The following is a 21,918-nucleotide window of genomic DNA, read 5'->3' on the forward strand; positions in this document are numbered from 1 at the left end:
TTAACATCTTACAGTCACGGCTTTTACAAACACACAGGATCTGACCGAGCGAAAAACAGAGGATTTTGTCCAAACCTTGTAACTTACATATTACTGACATGGCTAATTCAAACACACGGGTTCTGAAAGAAAAACAGAGGACTTTCTCCAAACCATGCACTTTACATTTTCCAGACACGTCTATTACAAACAGACAGGTTCTGAGAAAAAGGAGGATATAATCCAAATAATAGACTGTTTATCTTACAGACATGGCTTTTAAAAATAGACAGTTTCCGAAAAAAAAACGTAGGATTTTTTTATACATTGCACTTTTAATCTTACAAACAAGTCTATTTGAAACACACAGGTTCGGAGAGAAAACAGGTTTTATCCAAATCTTACACTTCACCTCTTACATACACGGCTATTACAAACACTCAGGTTCCAAAAAAAAATTAGAATTTTCTTTAAACCTTACAACTCACATCTTACATGCAGACACAGCTATTACAAACACACAGGTTCTGTAAGAAAAAACGAGGAATTTCACCAAACCTTACACTTTACATCTTACATATACGGCTTTTACAAACAAACAGGTTCCGAGAGAAAATATAGAGGGTTACCTCAAAATCTTACATTTTCAATCTTATGGTCATGGCTTTTACAAACACACAGGTTCCAAGAAAAAGAAAAATAGGATTTCCTCCGAACACTATACTTTTAACATTTCAGAGACACGGCTTTTACAAATACACAGTCTCGGATTTTCTGGAAACCTTACAATTTACATTTTTGAAACACAGCTATTACAAACACACAGCTTCCAAAGAGAAAAACAGAGGATTTTCTTAAAACCTTAGACTTTACGCCCCAAGGCACAATTTTTACAAATACACAGTCAGGTTCCGAGAGAGAAAAAGTGAATTTTTTCCAAACATTACACCTTACATCTCACAGACACGGCTTTTACATGCATATAGGTTCCAGGAAAAACGAAGGTTTTTATCCAACCATTGCCCTTTTAATTCTTACAATTACGGATTTTCCAAATACACAGGTTCCCACAAAAAAAAGAGTATTTTATTTACATATCACCTTTTTTAATCTTACAGTTACGGTTATTACAAACACACAGATTAACCCTACACTTTTTGTCTTTCTGACACGGCTATAACAAGCACACATGTTTCAAGAGAAGGTGGAATCAAGGATTTGTCGAAACCTTACACTTTACATCTTACACACAGGGATGTTGCAAACACACACATTTTAAGGGAAAAAAAGGATTTTATCCAAACATGGCATTTTTAAATCTTACAAACACGACTATTACAAACTCACGGGTAAGGAGATAAAAACAAAAAAATACATCCAAACCTTACATTTAACACCTTACAGTCACAGCTTTTGCAAACACAAAGACCGAGCGAAGAACAGAGGATTTTCTCAAAACCTTGCACCATACATCTTACAGGCACGACTATTACAAACAGACAGGTTCCGAGAAAAAGAAGGATTTAATCCAAATATTAGACTGTTTATCTTACGGACATGGGTTTTGAAAAATACACAGTTTCCGAGAAATAATGAGGATTTTTTTAAATACATTACACTTTAAATCTTACAAAGAAGTCTATATTGAACACATGGGTTCTGAGAGAAAACAGTTTTGTATCCAACCTTACACTTCACCTCTTACAAACACGGCTATTACCTACACACATTACAAACGGCTATTGCAAACAGCAGGTTTAACCCTCAAGCACCCGACCTTTTTTTGCGACTAAAATGACCGAGTGGGGTCCAAACGGCAGAAACTTGGTGACTTTTCCTAAAATAGTGTTAGCAACAATTCTATGGAAAAAAATTTAGTTTGTAATTTTTCGTGTTGCCCTGGCAACGGGTTTCTGACAGGAATATTGCGCCAAATTTACTAATTTCAGTTTGAATTATGGGATTTCATGCTTTTATTGCTAGATCAGACTTGTTTATTTATATCATTAACATCCCGTGTAATTTTAGGCTACATTTCAAGTCAAATATTCATAAATTATGCTAATTTGATGACGTCATGGGTCAAAGTCCAATATGGCGGACAATGTCAATTTCAACGATAAATACATGTAATTTTTGCTCAAATTCCGTCAAAATCTTTTATTTTCTTACAAAACACAATCACTTGATCATTTTGAGTCCATTTCTATTGGGTTTTTCGGTTATATGTGCAAAAAGTCGTATTTTAGAAAATTCAAGCTTGTCGATCCAAGATGGCCTATCCGAGGGACGGCCCAAGTCGAAGCTAGGTACTTATTTTCACCTGAGTAAATTGTGGAAAGCCGTGTTTCCCAAGTGTACAAGATCGGTAACATGGCAGTCAGATTCGAACCCGCAACATCTCGTTTCCGAGGCAAACACAATACAACTGTGCTACGCGGTCCCACTAAAAAAGTAAAGTAATTTATCCTTACCTTACACTTACCATCCTACAGACACGGCTATTACAAATACGCAGGTTCCGTAAAAAAGAGGATTTTTTTTCAAACATTACTTTTTTTCAGTTTTCCAGACAAACAGGTTGTGAGAGAAAAAACGGAGGATTTTCTCCAAACCTTGCACTTAACAGCTTACAGACACGGCCTTTACGCTGCCAATTTTATTTGCTTAACCCATGGACAATTCTTACATGAAGAAGAATATTCTGGCATGAAGAAAATGTAAAATAGAATTCAAGCAAACCGACCAAAAAAAAAATGCTAGAGTTATAAGCAAAATCTCCCTTTTTTTTATAAGGCAAAAAAAAAAATTGTAGAAATTCATGTTTTTGCGTGTATTCGGTTTTACCTTCAGTCCTTCCTTCCTTCAATGATGCTTCGATGGATGGTACTTGGTTCAACACGACCGCATGCAAGTGCTACAACTGTTCGGAAATACCATTGCATTGTGGTTTCGGACTTCAATATCCTGGAAAATGGCCATATAACATCTATTCCACAAGATTGCACAAGAAAAAAATGATTTTATCAAGAAAGTGACCGAAAATCGACATAAATAATACTATGTAGTGAGATTAAAGCATAATGTACACTCGACTTCAATACACGCGACAACTTAGCTCAATCGGTAAAGTCAGACGCCTTTGGATCCGAAAGTCCCTGGTTCGAAACCGTGAGTGGATTTTTTTCTTTTTAAATATTGAAGATAATATATAAATATTCTATTTATTTATTGATATTATATTTTTATATATCATTTTTTGCCTTGCCGCCAGGCAAGGCTTTACGCCAGCTTTCTTCCATGGATCCATGGACGGACCTTTTAACCCAGCCCTTCCAAAGCCCCTTCCAAAAGCCCTTCTTTCCTTGCCGAGTTTCATGGCGTAGTTAGACAATGGTACATTCCAGGCGAGTATTATAACGCTCTTCTAGACGCATGTTACTGTATGTGGTCCAGCGTAATAAATCTACGCTTTAACTCACCATGTTTATATAAATATATATCGCAAATTGCATCAGAAGGAACTTAGTTTGTAATAAAAAATAATGCATATTCATTGTGGGTCAAAAAGTTTTACAAAACCTGTTTAATGTGCCAATAATTCATCTGACATAAATTATGATAATGAGGGGGAGGGGGGCGACATGTGGAACACGGGATTTTTAAGCGTAGAATCTAGTCTAACTTACCAAAGTAACATAAAATACGCGGCAATGCACAGCTTTTTTTAAAAAGATTTCTTGTTTTAATTTTAGTATTCATTTCATGTATGCAAGGCGACCGAAAATCGACATAAATAATACTATGTAGTGAGATTAAAGCATAATGTACACTCGTCTTCAATACACGTGACAACTTAGCTCAATCGGTTAAATCATACGCCTTTGGATCCGAAAGTCCCTGGTTCGAAACCGTGAGTGAATTTTTTTTCTTTTTAAATATTGAAGATAATATATAAATATTCTATTTATTTATTGATATTATATTTTTATATATCATTTTTTTATTATTTTAGTATTCATTTCATGTATGCAAGGCCTTTGTCTTATGAACAGGACTTCATGATTCCAAACCCGGCATTCGAATTTTTCTGTTCATGGTAATGGAAAATACCGTGCAGCGGCTCCTATGCGCGGTAAGATGATTCTCGCAAAACACTCGCCACTAAACTACTATTCCATCAAAAACAGCGATCATTTCTTAAAGTAGCAAATGCTCCATTGTTCAGTATCGACTTCATTCAGAAGTTTTCAGACAACACGGATGTGGAAAGTCACAGCACTCGACACAAAAGTATGGAAATTTTCATGAATATTAGCAAAATTATCCAGGAAAACAAGGAAGAAATGTTGTAAATGCGGAAACCAGTATAATAGAGATGAGGTAGCTGTTAATTGGTTTGGATATTTGTTTTACATTTGGTAGTCAATTTAGATAGAATCTTGTCACAGTGCTGATGGTGCTTTTTCAAGTGTACATAAGTACCTGAGTATATTCACTGCACCAAATCGGATATTTAAGCATACTTAATGTGATTCGTAAATGAAGCTTAAACATTTGAATATAATTAAGTTATCTTTAAGCTACATTTACGAAGTCGGAAATGCCACAACTAAAAGTCAATCTTTACGACACATTTAAGAAAATCGTTAAGTTCACTTAAAGATATAAGTAACTTTACTTGTTCCTTAAGGTCACTTAACTATGCATTAAAGATATAACAGTAATTTGTGCAGTTTTGCCAACACATTATAGATATATACTGACTAAAAGAACCATCAATTTACTCTGCATTTTAATTCGTTTATATACGATACCATTAAGCGTCCTTAAATATAGTTTAAAGCTATTTATTTAAGCTTCGTTTAAGCTACTTAAAGTGTGGGGTAGACTCTCATTAGTCTTACTGGCAATTGTACTCTTCAATCAATGAATTTTGAAAACTACACTCCTTGACTTCTTGTCACATCATAGTTTATTCAAAAGCTTCTGCGGACACGCCTGAGCAGGCAATAGGAGGAGCGGACTTTGTGTTCTTACAACGACTTTTAAAAACTGCACATAAATAGAGACACCTATTACTAGTATGCATTGTCAATATGTTCAAGCAAAAATGTAGTTTGATCTATTGATATATACAAAGCAATTTTGAAACGTAACAGGACATCGATTATATATCCAATTCAAAGGCGACAAGTAGGAGTCCCGGCCTACCAGTCTAAGCAAAACAAAACAAACCATAATACAACTACTGGTACTTGGTTTAACGATGTGATAACTAATTCTCTAGAATATGGCACGTTTTCAGCCTTGTAAATACCTGCACTGTGAATACCCAAAGATCGGCCAATCCAATACAGATAGTAATAGCTCACAAATTGTGATTAGCAGAGGGTTTAAAGAGAGTAAGCGTCACTAGTCCATAAAAACAAACAACATGTAGTTCCGAGTGGGCCTTTTCTTTTGTTTATAAATCCACCGGCTAACCCACGCCATCTTTTTTTTGAATTCATTCTAAACTTGAAAACACTATCAAATACCGTAGACGCAACAAAAAACGTTGATACTGGATACCATTAGACGCTGCACAGTGCGTGGATTTGACATTTTCCAGTTTGACCCTAGCAAGAAGCTCCAAAATGCATACATTTTTGTTTCTTTTTCGTAGTTTGAATGTCGCGGGTAATCGCGCTTGGAGCACTCCGCGAATACAAAATGGCCGCTACCGCTGAATTTATAACAAGAACCTTTGAAAGTTTGTTTGAGTTTTATCAAAGCACTTGATTTTGGTCAAGCGGTGTGTTGTTCATTGCCACCTTCACTTAACTCTGAAAAATGTCAACATTACAAGAAAACTGTACATTTCATGTTTCGAGTTATATCTGGAGATACACAAGGCAGAATTTGACCAAGTACCTTGATTTGACAAAACAAACAACCGCCGGGAGGCGGAATATCGCCGCCATTTTGTATCTGGTTTGAGGCGTCTAGACGTTCTAGGGGAAACGTAACACTCTACGTAATTTGTAAAATAAGTTTAAATTGCCTAGGCATGCGGCCTATATACATTGTGACTGGCGTTCTAGCCGCTGGCGACCGAACTGAGCGTGTTGAATTAGGAAAAGAGAGCAAGCAAGTTCATAAAAACAAACTAGTTCCGAGCAGGATTTTTCTTTGTTTACAATCTATAATTGGCTCAACGTTAACCCACGCCGTCTTTGTTTGGATTAATTCTTTAACTTTAAAGGAAAGTTAAATACCAAATTATATGGTAGATACAACAGAAAGTCGTTGGTACAGGATCCCATAACGTTCATGCTTTCTGCAAACTCTTTATCATTAGATAAAAGCGCTGCAGAGTGCAAGGAGTTGACAATTTCCCGTCGGACGCCAACTTTGTTTCGATTCATTCCTAAACTTTACAACAATATATCAAATTAGAAACAACAGAAAATTGTTGCTATTGGTTCGTCATAACGCTCATGTCAACAATTTGACATTATCCAGTTTGACCCTAGCAAGAAGGTTCAAAATCCATAAATGTTTGTTTCTCTTTCATAGTTTGAATGTCGCGGGAAATCACGCTTGGGGCGCTCCGCGAATACAAAATGGCCGCTACCGCTGAATCTATAACAAGAAGCTTTTAAAGTTTGTTTGAGCTTTTATCAAAGCACTTGATTTTGGTCCAGCGGTGTGTTGTTCATTGCCACCTTCACTTAACTCTGAAAAATGTCAACATTACAAGAAAACTGTACATTTCATGTTTCGAGTTATATCTGGAGATACACAAGGCAGAATTTGACCAAGTACCTTGATTTGACAAAACAAACAACCGCCGGGAGGCGGAATATCGCCGCCATTTTGTATCTGGTTTGAGGCGTCTAGACGTTCTAGGGGAAACGTAACACTCTACGTAATTTGTAAAATAAGTTTAAATTGCCTAGGCATGCGGCCTATATACATTGTGACTGGCGTTCTAGCCGCTGGCGACCGAACTGAGCGTGTTGAATTTGGAAATGAGAGCAAGCAAGTTCATAAAAACAAACTAGTTCCGAGCAGGATTTTTCTTTGTTTACAATCTATAATTGGCTCAACGTTAACCCACGCCGTCTTTGTTTGGATTAATTCTTTAACTTTAAAGGAAAGTTAAATACCAAATTATATGGTAGATACAACAGAAAGTCGTTGGTACAGGATCCCATAACGTTCATGCTTTCTGCAAACTCTTTATCATTAGATAAAAGCGCTGCAGAGTGCAAGGAGTTGACAATTTCCCGTCGGACGCCAACTTTGTTTCGATTCATTCCTAAACTTTACAACAATATATCAAATTAGAAACAACAGAAAATTGTTGCTATTGGTTCGTCATAACGCTCATGTCAACAATTTGACATTATCCAGTTTGACCCTAGCAAGAAGGTTCAAAATCCATAAATGTTTGTTTCTCTTTCATAGTTTGAATGTCGCGAGATATCACGCTTGGGGCGCTCCGCGAATGCAAAATGGCCGCTTCCGCTGTATTTGTAACAAGAAGCTTTTAAAGTTTGTTTGACCTTTTATCAAAGCACTTTGTTTTGGTCGGTGTGGTGTTCATAGCCACCTTCACTTGATTCTGAAAAATTTCAACTGTACGAGGAAACGTTGAATAAACTGTACATTTCGTGTTCCGAGCTATATCTAGAGACAAACAAGGCAAAACTGTTGTGTTTGTTATTGTTTTGTGGTGGCATGGCAGGACGATCCCACGCCAGGTAACAATGACTGGTCTTGGCACCCACGCCGATTTACAAAATGTGTGCCCGACAATTCACATGTCATTGTGTCTATCGGACATGTAAATTTTGATAAGAAATAAGCCAATCACATGCAGTTTCCTTATGACGATGACCAATCATCGTTGATGATGCAAGTTTTGAATTTTTGAACTGAACACCTAGCGTCATTCTAAGTCTGACGATTCTAGAGTGTGCAACGTTAACATTTTCACCGTTTTACAAAATGTCCGCGATTTCTCGTACTGACAACCCCATGGAACGAGGAGACAGCGAGAACCTTGCCATCATCCTTCAGGATATGGTTAGGAAGTTTGAGTCTCAAACCGCAGAACTGCAGGCACTGAAGGCACAGCTCCAGGAGCAGGAACGCCGGCAGGCTAATCAAGAACCCCCGCGAGACATCCGAGAGGACAGCCCGTCGCCAGGGCACGCTCGCCAACGCCGCAGGGTTCGGAGGAAATCCTCTATTCCATCCACTTGCAGGGTAGGTGATTTATTTTGAGTTTTGTCATTTTGGTCATATTTGCATCGTTGCCCGTATGGGGTGTAACCCCAACCGGGCGCCGACGTCACAAATTTGTCCCGGTACCGGGGTGTTGGGGTCCCCCAGGGGCCAGCCCGTGCCCCAAATGCCCGATAGCCACGGGGCGTCACACGGGGCCATGTATGGCTCACACCCGAACGACTGAAAAAAGGGGTTCCCCAAAAGTGCCCGTTAAGTGCCGCCGAGTCTTTTTTCAATAATGTGACCGTAGCATTATTCAGGTAGTTGGTCAAACACATTTTAGCGCTTGTATCTGTATAATGCTGGCCACTTATGTAGATACCTAGCACGCATACTAGCAGGTTTTTAACAAGAAACGGACCGATGAAAACAGCTCCCCAGGCTAGCGTGCGAGCTTATTAGACCGCCAGCCATACACTTGTAGTAATTGACATATCAATGTCCCTTCTATCTTTCTAACTCAATTTCTCGATCACTAAAACAAAAGCAACAGCCAAATTAGACGTATTCCCCAATGACTGTTTGAAAGAATTTTCCCATGCGAGTGTTACAAACTTGCGCGCAAAGACAGCTAATACATTTGTTTAAAATGTTTTACAGGATGCCGTGCGCAAGGTGTACCGGGCGATGGAAGAAGGCGAAGGAGACTTTCAGGGCTTTCGGCTTACTGAACGGTATAGCAACTCCTATTTAATAAGACAATTAAATCGTTTCTCTTGCCATGGTATTGTCAAGACATGATAATAGTACCAGATGTACCGTTTAACATGTTCATTATGTTTATATGACTCCCTTCCGTCAGTAATGACCATGAAAGAAACCCTATGATAACATCCTGTTTGATAATAGCCACGCAACTATGTTCACCCTTTCAAATATAGTCACGACATAACACCAGGGCTTCCTTTAAAAGCAAGCCCTGAAACGAATTCCTCTAGTACTTGTAGATTGATAACATAATTTATTCATTTTTTGGCATAGTATGGACTCAGCAGCCAACCAGCACATTGTGAAGACCTTGAGAGACGAGGTGATGAAAGAGCATGGAGGGCCTGAGAAGTGTCCTTTTTCATCAGCCGAACTGAAGGGTAAGTAAATTACACACCAAGTATGTAAGATTAATCGTTTGAAGAAGTAAGCTCTGATTTCTCCCTAAATATCTTTTTTTCAAACTGCAAATTCAGTGCAAGATGCAACTACGGTTATACTGCAGCAGGGTTGGAGCACTAAATCGCATGTATTGTGCAAATAGCACTGACTTTTAAATCTCTACGGCCAGTGAGCAGAAACTTCACGGTGTCAACGATACTTTTACTAATCTTAGTTTCTATGGCGTTACCTTAGAAGCTATATTAACTATTCAAACACATTTGCATATGTGACGACTAAGTCTTGTTGACTCAGGTAAAACCGGTTTTCCCAGTGACATCTCATGTATAGCAGTATTGGCCCTCTATGTAAGTTCATGTCCGAAATTAATCTCCATATCTTATCCAGTTGTAGAAACCGATTTGCCTGCAAGTTTTAAGTTAATTTTCCTTCATTCTAGATGCTGCCAAGAGGTACTATAGATCCAAGAGGGATGACCAGGTGCGGGCCCAGAAGGGGACGTATGCGGAGCACCGACACTCGGTCAAAAGAAACGGGAGGCAGCAACAGGTTAGTCTTATACACATGTAATGTCAAAGCGCAATTAATACCTGTAGGATTAAAAGTTAACATATGAAATCGTGATTCTGAAGTTTTGTGACTCGTTCTCATCAACTTTTCAATCCAGGAAAATAACGCCACAATGTTACTGAGAGCCGGTATTTCTTTATATCAAGGAAAAAATACTTATAATATATAGGAGATTGTCTCTTAAAACACAGCTCTTATCTATTGCATTGTTTAATAGTATTTCACTCCATACCACAGGAATATATACCAATTTGTATGCATAACATTTTTTTATTATTCTTACATCAAAAAGCACATTTTAGCCATCGTATTGCAACCAAGTGACAATTGATAGTTAGCTGTATAGTATTTACTTCACCATGGAGAAATGTTTGACATCAGGCTCATATCTCATTTCAGAAACTGGCGAGACGACGAAAGGCGTACAACCTGGCACGCGACAGCTGGTCAGAGAAGTCTAGGACACGGGCGGAGGAGACTCTCCACAAAGACTTCATGTCGTCGGAGTCTTCCGACAGTGAAGTGGAGGGGCCGAAAACCTTCAAGGTCAGAAAGCTGGCCTGGGAGTCAGGAAAGATGACCAAAATCAAGGAGTCGCTGGACGCTGTCGTGCCACTTCGGGGCTCTCCTCGAATCCCTTCTCGTGAGCTTTCGGACAGAAAAGTACCAGAGGGGACCCCGGAGTGGGCGATCAGCAAAAGGTATCAGAACGGCAGAGCACCAGCAACTGACGTTAGCGAGCTGAGACTGGAGTTGGATAGCGAGTAGGACGACAGACAATTAGGAGCAGATTTTGTCTGATTAGTGTAGCAGATTTTTTCTCAAAGAGTTTTCAAAGTCAAGTTTGTAGCCACAGAATAGTCGTTTGCAACAACCAATTTGAGTAATTAATGTCAACATTTGTTTGTCCTTTATACTATGTAAACACAATATACTACTAGTGTGTGCATGTGGGGCCGCGTAGCACAGTGGTATTGTATTCGGCCCGTGATCGAGAGGTCGCCGGTTCGAATCCGCCTACCGTGTTGCCGGTCTTGTGCCCTTGGGAAAGGCACTTTACACGACTTTCCTCACTTTACTCAAGTGAAAATGAGTCGTCCCTCGGATAGGACGTTAAATGGAGGTCCCGTGTATGGGGAGAGCCATACCCCATGCACGTTAAAGAACCCCCACACGTGCGATGGTGCGGTGTGCGTTGGTGCAAATCCTTCTGTCGGGAGTTGGTGATTCACTTCAAATCACCCGGATGGAGGCCTGGCGAACCTCTGTCTCGTATCAGCCACATGGTGAATTACATCATTCACCCGGACGGGAGACCTGGCGCATCCCCGTCTTGTAATTAGCCTACGAAAGGGTATGTCACCCCGTAAGGGGCGGTATAACCCCGTCGTGTGTAGACATGTGCGAACATGTCTACATTTGATCACGTCGACCGATGATGACTACTAGTAATTACGGCCCCTGTGAGTTAGTGTTTTTTACATGTTCAACCGGTTTTTCCAGGTATGTTTACTTGTATTGAATTATCCCACCAGTTAATCAACCCTTGTAAAACTGAAGAAGAGTGATAAATGTCACCCGAACCGCCTGTAAGTCGGAAATATCTCATTGTTATCGAATTCAATATCGTTTTTTGACATTCATAAATGAGCTATGTTTTTAATCGGTTTAAGATAATCTGATACAACAACATGCTGTTTTCAATGTGATTGCCTTGTGTATATGGAACTCTGAGAAGAGAATAAAAAGAATGTTGACTTGATATTGTGGACTGTTTGTCAATATTTCAGGTTAAGTCGATAGCATTCTTACAGGGATGTATGCCTGCTGCAGCATACACGGTTACACGGCATATAATACTATTCATCACACAATATTTAAGGAGCATTACGATTCTTAAAAGCAGCTTAAATAAAATATTTAAGACTATATTAAAATACTTAAAACCTGCTTAAACCAGACGTAAGGCAAAAAAAATATACGATTTAAGATACATTTACGGTGCTTAAACAATGTTTAAACATTTGGATTTAAGCTTAGTTTAAAGTACTTAAAAGTTGCTTAAATGTGTGCCACTACGTGCGCTTTACGGACTATTTAAGTCGACGTATGACGCTCAATTTAAGCAGCATTTACGGTGCTTAAACGCTGTGTAAACATAAGAATTTAAGCATAGTTTACGATACTTAAAAGTTGCTTAAATGTGTGCCACAACGTGTCCTTTACGGACGCACGTAATCATGGCTTAAATATAATATTTCCGAATGCGTAAACATGACGTAATGTAACTTAAAGAATGCCAATACGGTACCCTTAAGCACACTTTAAGAGTGCTTAAAGAGCAGTTTTCATGCAGTGATTGATAGATTTTATAATGAACTTATTGTACATTTAAAATAAAGTTGTAAGCCAAGACCAGCTATTAAACAGTACTCCTCTTTCCAAAATAACATTTTTTCTTATAGACGCAACAGTCCTTGAGTGACTTTTTCTAACAGATTTTACTTCAAGAAAAAGACAGTTCATACTCATAAACGTTGACGAAACGCCAGCTTTTTTTAAAAGCACTTGTTTTATAACCAGATTCAACTCTTAAGAAATAAATTTTTTTTTCGTCCTGGAAGACAAATTTTCTGTGAGGAAAAAACAATTTTAGCATGAAAGTTCATCAGTGTTGGTAAATGACATTGTGAAAGACAAAAAAATGTGAGGAATAAAACAAGATTAAAAAGGAAGCATTTTTGGAAATAATGAAAAAAAATCTCAAATCGTCTCAAAACAAGCAAAATTATGCTTGCCCCATGGAGCAGCACACTTATTTCAAGATTTCTAAGGAACAGAATAATTTTCTTCATGTAAGATACATTTTCTGTGAGGAAGCAAAACAAGAAAAAGCATTTTTGGCAGTGTACAACCTAAGGTTCCGAAAAAAAAAACAGAATTTTTTTTTCAAAACACTTTGGTTATCATTTCAGAGACACGGCTATTACAAATACACAGTCACCTAGAAAAACAAAACAAAGAATTGTATCCAAACCTTACAATTGACACTTTATAGACACGCTATTACAATTACATAGGCTCGGGGAACAAAAAGAGAATTTTCTCCAAAAGCTACACTTTACATCTTACAGACACGGCTATAACAAACACACAGGTTCCGTACTGAGAGAAAAGCATCGCCTTTTTTCCAAACCTTACACTTTACATCTTACAGACACCGATTTTACAAACACACAGGTTCGCCAAATAATGGAGAATTTTTAGTAAGCCTGAAAGGGCCACCAGTGGAACCTGCTATGGGGGCTGAAAGAATAACTACTAATTACCTCTTTGCTATAACACAGTTTTTATCAGACAAACTAACTATAATAGCTAAACTCGGTGCGCTGGCTGAAATTATAAGACTTCAACCAAGTAGGGAGAACAATTAGATGGGAGAGATTCGCTGGTGGCCCTTTCAGGCTTACTCTACCCTTTGCTGTGTTAAGAAACTCTGTTTCGAAGCTCTGTAGTAATCAGAAAATAGCACAATTTGCGACAAAGGTATATCCTAGGCTGTTTTCGCCAACAGCCAAGAATCCCAAACAGGCTTTTGGCTTTTAATAGACTACAAAAATTAAGCTGATGTATTTTGTATTCAATATGAAATAAATAAAAAACAAATTAGAAAAACGGTGAATTTCATTTAACATTACACTTTACATCTTACAGACACAGCTTTTACAAAAGCACAGGTTCCGAGGAAAAAAACAAGGTATTTTCTCAATTTTTTCCACTTTACATCTTACAGACCCGTCTTTTACCAACACAAAGGTTCCGGGAAAAAAGGGGGGGGGTCTCCAAACCTTACATTTTCTATCTTACAGACACGCCTTTTACAAACACACATGTTGCGGGAAAAAAAACCCAGAGGATTTTCTCTAAACACTAAACTTCACCTCTTACAGATACGGCTATTACAATCACACAGGTTCTGAGAAAAAAAAGGGGGTTTTCTCCAAACCTTACACTTAACATTTTACAGACATGGCTTTTACAAACACACAGGTTCCGAGAGAAAGAAATAATGATTTTTTTCTAAACCTTAAACTATACATCTTACAGCCACGGCTATTACAAACACACAGGTTCCAAGAAAAACCCCAGATAATTTTTTCCGAACCATGCACTTTACATTTCATTGGCACGGCTATTACCTACATAAGAATTCCGATAAAAAAAGAGGATTTTCTCAATGTTATCCGTATTCTCGGCGAACATACAGGTTCTAAGAGAAAACAGATGATTTTCTCTATACCTTACACTTTACCTTTAAAAGACAGGGCTTTTCCAAACAAACAGGCTGCAAGAAAAATAAAACAGAGGGTTTCTACAAACCTTACTTTTCCGATCTTACAGACATCGCACAGGTTACGAAAAAAAGAAAAATAGGATTTCCTCCAAACATAACACTGTTATCATTTCAGAGACACGGCTTTTAGAAATACACAGTCTTGGAAAAAAAAGGAGGATTTTCTGCAAAACTTACAAGTAACATCTTACAGAAACAGCTTTTACAAACACACAGGTTCAACGTAAAAAAAAACATTTTCTTTAAACCTTGCACTTTACGCATTAAGTCGAGGCTTTTACAAATACACATGTTCCGAGAGAAAAAAGAGAGAAATTTCTCCAAACATTACACCTTACATATCATAGACACGAAAACTGTAAATGCAGAAATGTTCGCGGTGGATTAATGTTAGCCGTTTTCGCGGTGACCACTTCACCGCGAATTTAAAACCACCGCGAATATTTTTCTATTACGATATTAGATTGCAGTCTATGGTGTTACCGCAAACTTAAATCCACCGCGAAAAGTCCTTTTCCCGCTACCGCGAAATTAAATCTCCGCGAACTTAAATACATTTACAGTATTACGAACACACCGGCTACAACCAAACAAATGGAGGATTTTCTTTAAACCTTGCATCATTCATGTAACAGACACGGCTTTTACATACACACAGGTTCCGAGAAAAACGAAGGATTCTGTATAACCAGTGCCATTTTAAGAGATGATGTCTGTAAAAACCAAGCAAAATCAGAAAAAGTTGGCCAAACTAAAAAAAATCGATTTTCCTTAAATTTTGTGTTGTGGTAGGGCCTTGGTCCAAAGCTACAAAAATGGCAAAGTTTTAGATCTGCGGTCACCGGTTGCCATGGCAACGGCCATTTTTCAAAATGGCGGATTTTCACCAAGGGAAGGCCTTGGTCGCGTGCAAAATAGGCCTCTTTTGGAGCCCCCACAAATTAACAGATATTTTTTTGGTTCTCGGATATGTTATTACCCATATTCTAATGAAAAAAATTGTATATAGTGATGCGCAAAATGTATTTGTAGTGAGGTGCAGCAGATGTTTGAAAATGATGTGTTTTCGTGAATTCCCAAAATTGACAAAAATAAATTTTTTGACCATTTTTATTGACCATTAGCTCATTTACAGATAAATCAATTTGCTTGATTTTTTGAACAGCTATAGTTTTAACCTTTGTATACATCATATGTAAAAAAAAAGTTTGGCACTCCCACGTATCGGACCGTGGTGGCCCTCAGAGTAAACCAATATTTCCATTTCAAGAAAATCGTAACCATAGAATTATTCCTGGAAAAACAGTCATAGCTTACCAAAAATTAATCTCAGTTTCATTTTATGTAGCAGAGGAATTTACCTATCACTTATAAAAGCAGGGTTGTTCTAGATTTTTTTATAATTGCCTTTAAAATGATTTTATTGAGTTTTTTGGTCATTTTTAGACCAAAATGCATATTTTGCCCCCGGCACCCTGGTATTGCAACCAAATGACCTGAAATTTGGTATAGGAATGTCCTGGACATGTACACACATGAGTTGATAACTGGTTTGACATATAATAGAACAAAATGCTGAATTTTGTGACTTTTTGGGGCATTTTCGGCCCATTTCTATACCAACACATGTCCAGGACATTTCTATACCAAATTTCAGGTCATTTGGTTGCAATACCAGGGTATTCCAAAATAACATATGCGGGAATCAATAGAATATCTGTTAATTTGTGAGGATTACAGGAGTCCAAAGATGGTCTATTTTGGACAAGATCTTCCCTTCCCTTGGTGAAAATCCGCCATTTTGAAAAATGGCCGTTACCATGGCAACCGGTGACCGCAGATCTAAAACTTTGTTATTTTTGTATGTTTGGACCAAGGCCCTACCACCACACAAAATTTGAGGAAAATCAATTTTGTGAGTTTGGCCACCCTATGGTTGGTTTTTACAGAGCCTCTTAAATTTTTTACACGCGGCCTTTACAAACACACAGTCACCGCTATTACAAATACAAAAGTTCCGAAAAAACGAAGGATTTTCCCAAAACGTTACACTTTTTATCTTTATGACACGGCTATTACAAGCACACATGTTTCAAGAGAAGAAACAGGATTTTCTCTAAACCTTAAACTTCACATCTTACAGTCACGGCTTTTACGAACACACAGGTACCGGAAGAAAAAAAAAGACAAGTTTTTCCAAACCGTACATTTTACATCTTACAGCCAGGGATTTTACAAACACACATGTTTCGAGACAAAACAAAGTATGTTGTCAAAACAAGGCACTTTTATATCTTACAAACATGGTTGTTGGAAACTTACAGGTTTGGAGATAAAAACAGAGGATTTTATTAAAACCTTGCACCTTACATCGTTCAGACGTGGCGAATACAAACACACAGATTCTGAAACCTTAAATTTTCTATCTTTCCGACACGAATATAACAAACACAAAGGTTTCGAGAAAATAACAGAGATTTTTTTTCCATACACTACGCTTATTAATATTTACAGACACGGCTATTAAAAACAAACAGACTTGGATTAAAAAAAATAGGATTTTCTCCAAACCTCTCAATTAACAGATTACAGACACGGCTTTTACAAACACACAGGCACGAAGAGAAATTTCTAGGTTTCGAGAGAAAAAACAGAGCATTTCCTCCAATCTTAACCCTATTCAGACCGGGGGGGGCGGGCTTTTGAGGCCCGCGCTAACTTCGATGTCCTATAACGCCAGAACGGCTTACGCTAGAGCCACCAAATTTAGTGACTTTTCCTAAAATATTGTTGGCAACAATATTACGAAGTTTGACAAATTTGCCATTTTTTTCTTTTTGCCATTACAACCGTTTGTTGACAGGCAGTTTTGCCAAAAATCACTATTTTCGGTTCTAACTATGTATTTTTCACATTTATTTGCTATATTATTGCGATTTTATTACATAAATAAAATCTTATATTATTCAGTGTATCTTTCATAATTATATATATGCACAAATTATGCTAATTTGATGACGTCATCAGCCCAAAATCCAAGATGGCGGACCGAATGGCCAAATCAATAATAACAAGCTAATTATCCCTTAAAATGTGTAACTACCTGGTATTTTTGTTATCAAAAACCATCTAAATGAATGAATTTAGTCTATTTCCATTGCCCTTTGTGATTATTTGTTGCAAAAAAAGTATTTTTAAAAATTCAAGGTGCTGGATATAATATGGCGGAGCCCAACTCGTATCTTAGATTTGCATGACGTCATTTTATGACGTCATATTGACGTCATTGATGTTGCTATTGGCAACGCAAGTCGTAATAAACATTATTATTCTGTTATCTGCACTTTTTGTTACATTTTTGTAGCATAAGTTGACGTTTTCTGAGAATACCCATTTTTCAAATTCTAAGATATTTTCTCCAATCCTTCCACTTGAAACCTTACAGACACGGCTTACACTTCTTGGAATTTAAAGACACGGCTATTACAAATCACAGGTTCTGAGAGAAAACAGACGATTTTCTCCAAACCTTACACTTCACCTCTTACAAACATGGCTTTTACACACAGATTCCGAAAAAAGGGGGGGGGGGGTCTCCAAACCTTTTCATTTTCTATCTTACAGACACGGCTCTTACAAACATATAGCTTCTGAGAGAAAAAAAGGTGGATTTTCTCCAAACCTTGCACCTTACATCTTACAGACGCCGCTTTTACAAACACACAGGTTCCGAAAAAAGGAGGATTTAATCCAAATATAAGACTGTTTTTATTACAGACATGTCTTTTTAAAAATTACACAGGTTCCGAGGAAAAAAGCAAGATTTTTTTTTTAAATATAGCACTTTTAAGTTTACAAACAAGGCTATTTTAAACACAAAGCTTCTGAGAGAAAACAGGATTTTTTTCCAAACCTTACACTTCACCTCTTATAGACACGTCTATTACCTACACACAGGTTCCAAAATATAAATGGAGGATTTTCTTCAAACCTTACCATTTACATATTACAGAGACAGCTTTGACAAGCACACAGGTTCCGTGAAAATAAACGGTGCATTTTCTCCAAACCTTGAACTTTTACATTTCACAGACACGGCTACTGTATATTTATATTAACAGACAGATTCCGATAAAAAAGTAAGAGTTTTTTTTTCCAAACCCTTCACTTCACAGACACAGCTAATACAAACAAATAGCTTCCGTTAGATTTTTTTCCAAATATTAGTCTTTTAATATTACAGTCATGGCTATAAGAAACACTAACGTTCCGAGAAAGAAAAGAGGATTTTATCCAAACCTACACTTTACATCTTACAGATACGGCTATTACAAACACACAGGTTCTGAAAGAAGAGGATTATTTCCAAACCTTACATTTAACATCAGACACGGCTTTTACAAAATCACCGGTACAAGAAAAAAAGATTGAATTTTTTCTGAACAATACACTTAACCCTATCCAGACTAGGTTTTTGGGCATTCCCTGTAATGTGTGTGTGTGGGGGGGGGGGTGCTACCCCTTCGTATTTTCAAACGGCTTACTGTACGATCACCAAATTTGTAGAGGGTGTTATGCTCGTCGAGTTTTATAACTAATAAATTTTTTATATCTTTGTGACCTAGTATGACGTAATTATAACGTCATTAATTGATTTTTTGACTAAAACTGGGAATTTCCATACTATCTAAATATCTCACTTAAAAAGATACCATTAAAGACTTCTTATCAATATTTAAGTGTTATAAGACTTCGATAGTCATAATCTGATGCAACGACGTCAAAATGACTAAAAATGACGACATACAATGACGTCATCTCTAGTTTAGCTATCCGCCATCTTGGATTATCAACCTTAAATGTCTTAAGATACATTTTTTTTCAAACATATAACGCTAAAACCCCATGAAAATGAATTAAAAACGTTCACAAGAATGTTTTCTGTAAGAAATTACCAAGTATTGATGAAATCCTAGTGAAAATAAGCTGGTTATACTTTTCATCATGATATTGGTGACCCTCTTGGATTTTGAGCTATTACGTCATCTCATTAGCATAATGTATGGATATTTCATTATAAATGTTCAACTAAGATGTGTTAGACATTAAAGATATATGAAAGAAGTTAAGTTTAGCAAGAAAATCTTAAATTCCCATTGTTTAAACAAAAATTTGTGATTTTTGTAAAATTTTCCTTTCAGAAACCAGTTGCCATGGCAACACTAAAAATTATAAACTTACCAATGTTTTGTAAAATTGTTGCCCACAAGATTCTAGGAAAAGTCACAAATTTTGGTTGTTCAAGCGCAAGCCTTTCGGGAGCTATAAGACGTCAAATTTACCGCAGGCACTTTTAGCCTACCCCCTACACCCCCCCCCCCAAGTCTGGATAGGGTAAACAAACATGGCTTTTACATACACACAGGCATGGAGAAAAAAACACAGAATTTTCTCTAAACCATGCACTTAACATCTTAAGGGCAGGGCTTTTACAAACACACAGATTTCGGGAAAAAGGAGATTTTTTTCCAAACCTTTCACTTTACGTATAACAGAAACGGCTTTTAAAAATACACAGGTTACGAAAGATAAAAGGGAAAATTTCTCCAAACCTTACACTTTACATCTTACAGACACGGCTATTACAAACATACAGAATCCGAGAAAAAATCAGAGGGTTTTTCCAAACCTTACACTTTACATATTACAGACATGGCTTTTACATACACACAGGTATGGAGAAAAAAACACAGAATTTTCTCTAAACCATGCACTTAACATCTTAAGGGCAGGGCTTTTACAAACACACAGATTTCGGGAAAAAGGAGATTTTTTTCCAAACCTTTCACTTTACGTATAACAGAAACGGCTTTTAAAAATACACAGGTTACGAAAGATAAAAGGGAAAATTTCTCCAAACCTTACACTTTACATCTTACAGACACGGCTATTACAAACATACAGAATCCGAGAAAAAATCAGAGGGTTTTTCCAAACCTTACACTTTACATATTACAGACATGGCTTTTACAAACACACAGGTATGGAGAAAAAAACACAGAATTTTCTCTAAACCATGCACTTAACATCTTAAGGGCAGGGCTTTTACAAACACACAGATTTCGGGAAAAAGGAGATTTTTTTTTCAAACCTTTCACTTTACGTATAACAGAAACGGCTTTTAAAAATACACAGGTTACGAAAGAAAAAAGGGAGAATTTCTCCAAACCTTACACTTAACATCTTACAGACACGGCTATTACAAACATACAGAATCCGAGAAAAAATCAGAGGGTTTTTCCAATCCTTACACTTTACATATTACAGACATGGCTCTTACAAATACACAGATTCTCAGAGAAAACAAATGATTTTCTGTAAACCTTATTACAAGTTTCCTTTTACAGACACGGCTTTTACAAACAAACAGGTTACGGGGAAAAAAGAGCGTTTTCTACAAATCTTACATTTTCTATCTTATAGTCATGGCTTTTACAAACACACATGTTCCAACACAAAAACAGAGGATTTCCTCAAACCTTACAATTTAACCCTATCAAGACTGGGGGGGGGCGGTTTAAAGTGCCTGCGCCAACTTTGACGTCGTATAACTCCTGAACGGCTTGTGCTAGAACAATCAAACTTGGTACTTTTCCTAGAATATTGTTGGCAACAATTTTAAAAAAAATAGAGTAAGTTCTTATTTTTCTTGTCATGGTAACGGGTTTCTGAAAGGCAAATTTTACAAAATCGCTAATTTTGGTTGAAACAATGGGATTTTAAGATTTTCTTGCTAATCTTAACTCCTTTTCATATATCTTTAATGTCTAACACATCTTAGTTGAGGATGGCCGCCAATATCCTGATGAAAACTATAACCAGCTTATTTTCGCTCGGACTTCATCACTACTTGGTATTTTCTTACAGAAAACATTCATGTGAACGTTTTCAATCCATGTTCATGGGGTTCTAGCGTTATATGTTTAAAAAAAATGTATCTTAACCCTTCAACACCCGAGTGGGGTCCGTGGCGTACATTTTAAAGTGCCATTTGAACATTTTTGATCTGAAGAAAAAATCATTCCGTGACCTTGTCAGTCAATATGTCTTATACGTTCTCCTAAGTCTTCGCAAAGATTAGTACAATTTTTTGGAAATTATAAAGAAAGTTTTTGTTCAGTCCCTCTAGGGTCCAAACGGAAAGCAAAAATGTGCAGTTTTTAAAACAAAATAGTATGACTACTTAACTTTTAGACGATAATAAGAATTTAACCCGTAATCCTCACAAAATTTTCTGTGTCATCAACATTTAATGTGACGGCATTATGACGCCATTTACCTAATCAGGGCGGCCATCTTTGATTTTGACCAATGACGTCATGGAATTAGCATAAATTAAAAATTTCAAGTCATGAAAATTACATTGAATTTCATAGAATCTAATTGTTGTCAGAAAACAGGCGTAGTTTACCAAGAAAACCTTGTTTAAATTGAAATTGTCAAATTTGGCAAAAATATGCCTGTTAGAATATGGTTGCCATGGCGACCCCCAAAAATGATAAACTTACTTTATTGACCAAAAACTTTTGCAAACAATATTTTGTGATAAATCACCAAGTTTCGTA

The 21,918-nt window shown here is 37.1% G+C and overlaps 2 protein-coding genes across 2 annotated transcripts in view; one reads left to right on the forward strand and one right to left on the reverse strand.

Annotated features, from left to right (window-relative positions):
- The window catches only part of LOC118430682 (homeobox-containing protein 1-like), a 67,620-nt gene that overhangs the window by 34,193 nt on the left and 11,509 nt on the right, over positions 1-21,918 (reverse strand). The window lies entirely within an intron of this gene.
- Positions 5,673-10,736, forward strand: LOC118430736. The gene is made up of 5 exons (XM_035841748.1): positions 5,673-8,238; positions 8,860-8,933; positions 9,241-9,347; positions 9,809-9,918; positions 10,339-10,736. Exons 1-5 carry the CDS (start codon positions 7,978-7,980, stop codon positions 10,705-10,707), a joined length of 921 nt encoding a protein of 306 aa, XP_035697641.1. The 5' UTR covers positions 5,673-7,977; the 3' UTR covers positions 10,708-10,736.

The sequence above is a fragment of the Branchiostoma floridae genome, chromosome 1 (genome assembly GCF_000003815.2).
Source record: "Branchiostoma floridae strain S238N-H82 chromosome 1, Bfl_VNyyK, whole genome shotgun sequence".
NCBI lineage: Eukaryota > Metazoa > Chordata > Leptocardii > Amphioxiformes > Branchiostomatidae > Branchiostoma > Branchiostoma floridae.

Coding starts and splice junctions, on each gene's coding strand:
- LOC118430736 (XM_035841748.1), top strand. CDS start 7,978: ATGTCCGCGATTTCTCGTACTGACAACCCCATGGAACGAGGAGACAGC. Junction 8,239..8,859: donor CTATTCCATCCACTTGCAGG/GTAGGTGATTTA, acceptor AATGTTTTACAG/GATGCCGTGCGCAAGGTGTA. Junction 8,934..9,240: donor GGCTTTCGGCTTACTGAACG/GTATAGCAACTC, acceptor TTTTTGGCATAG/TATGGACTCAGCAGCCAACC.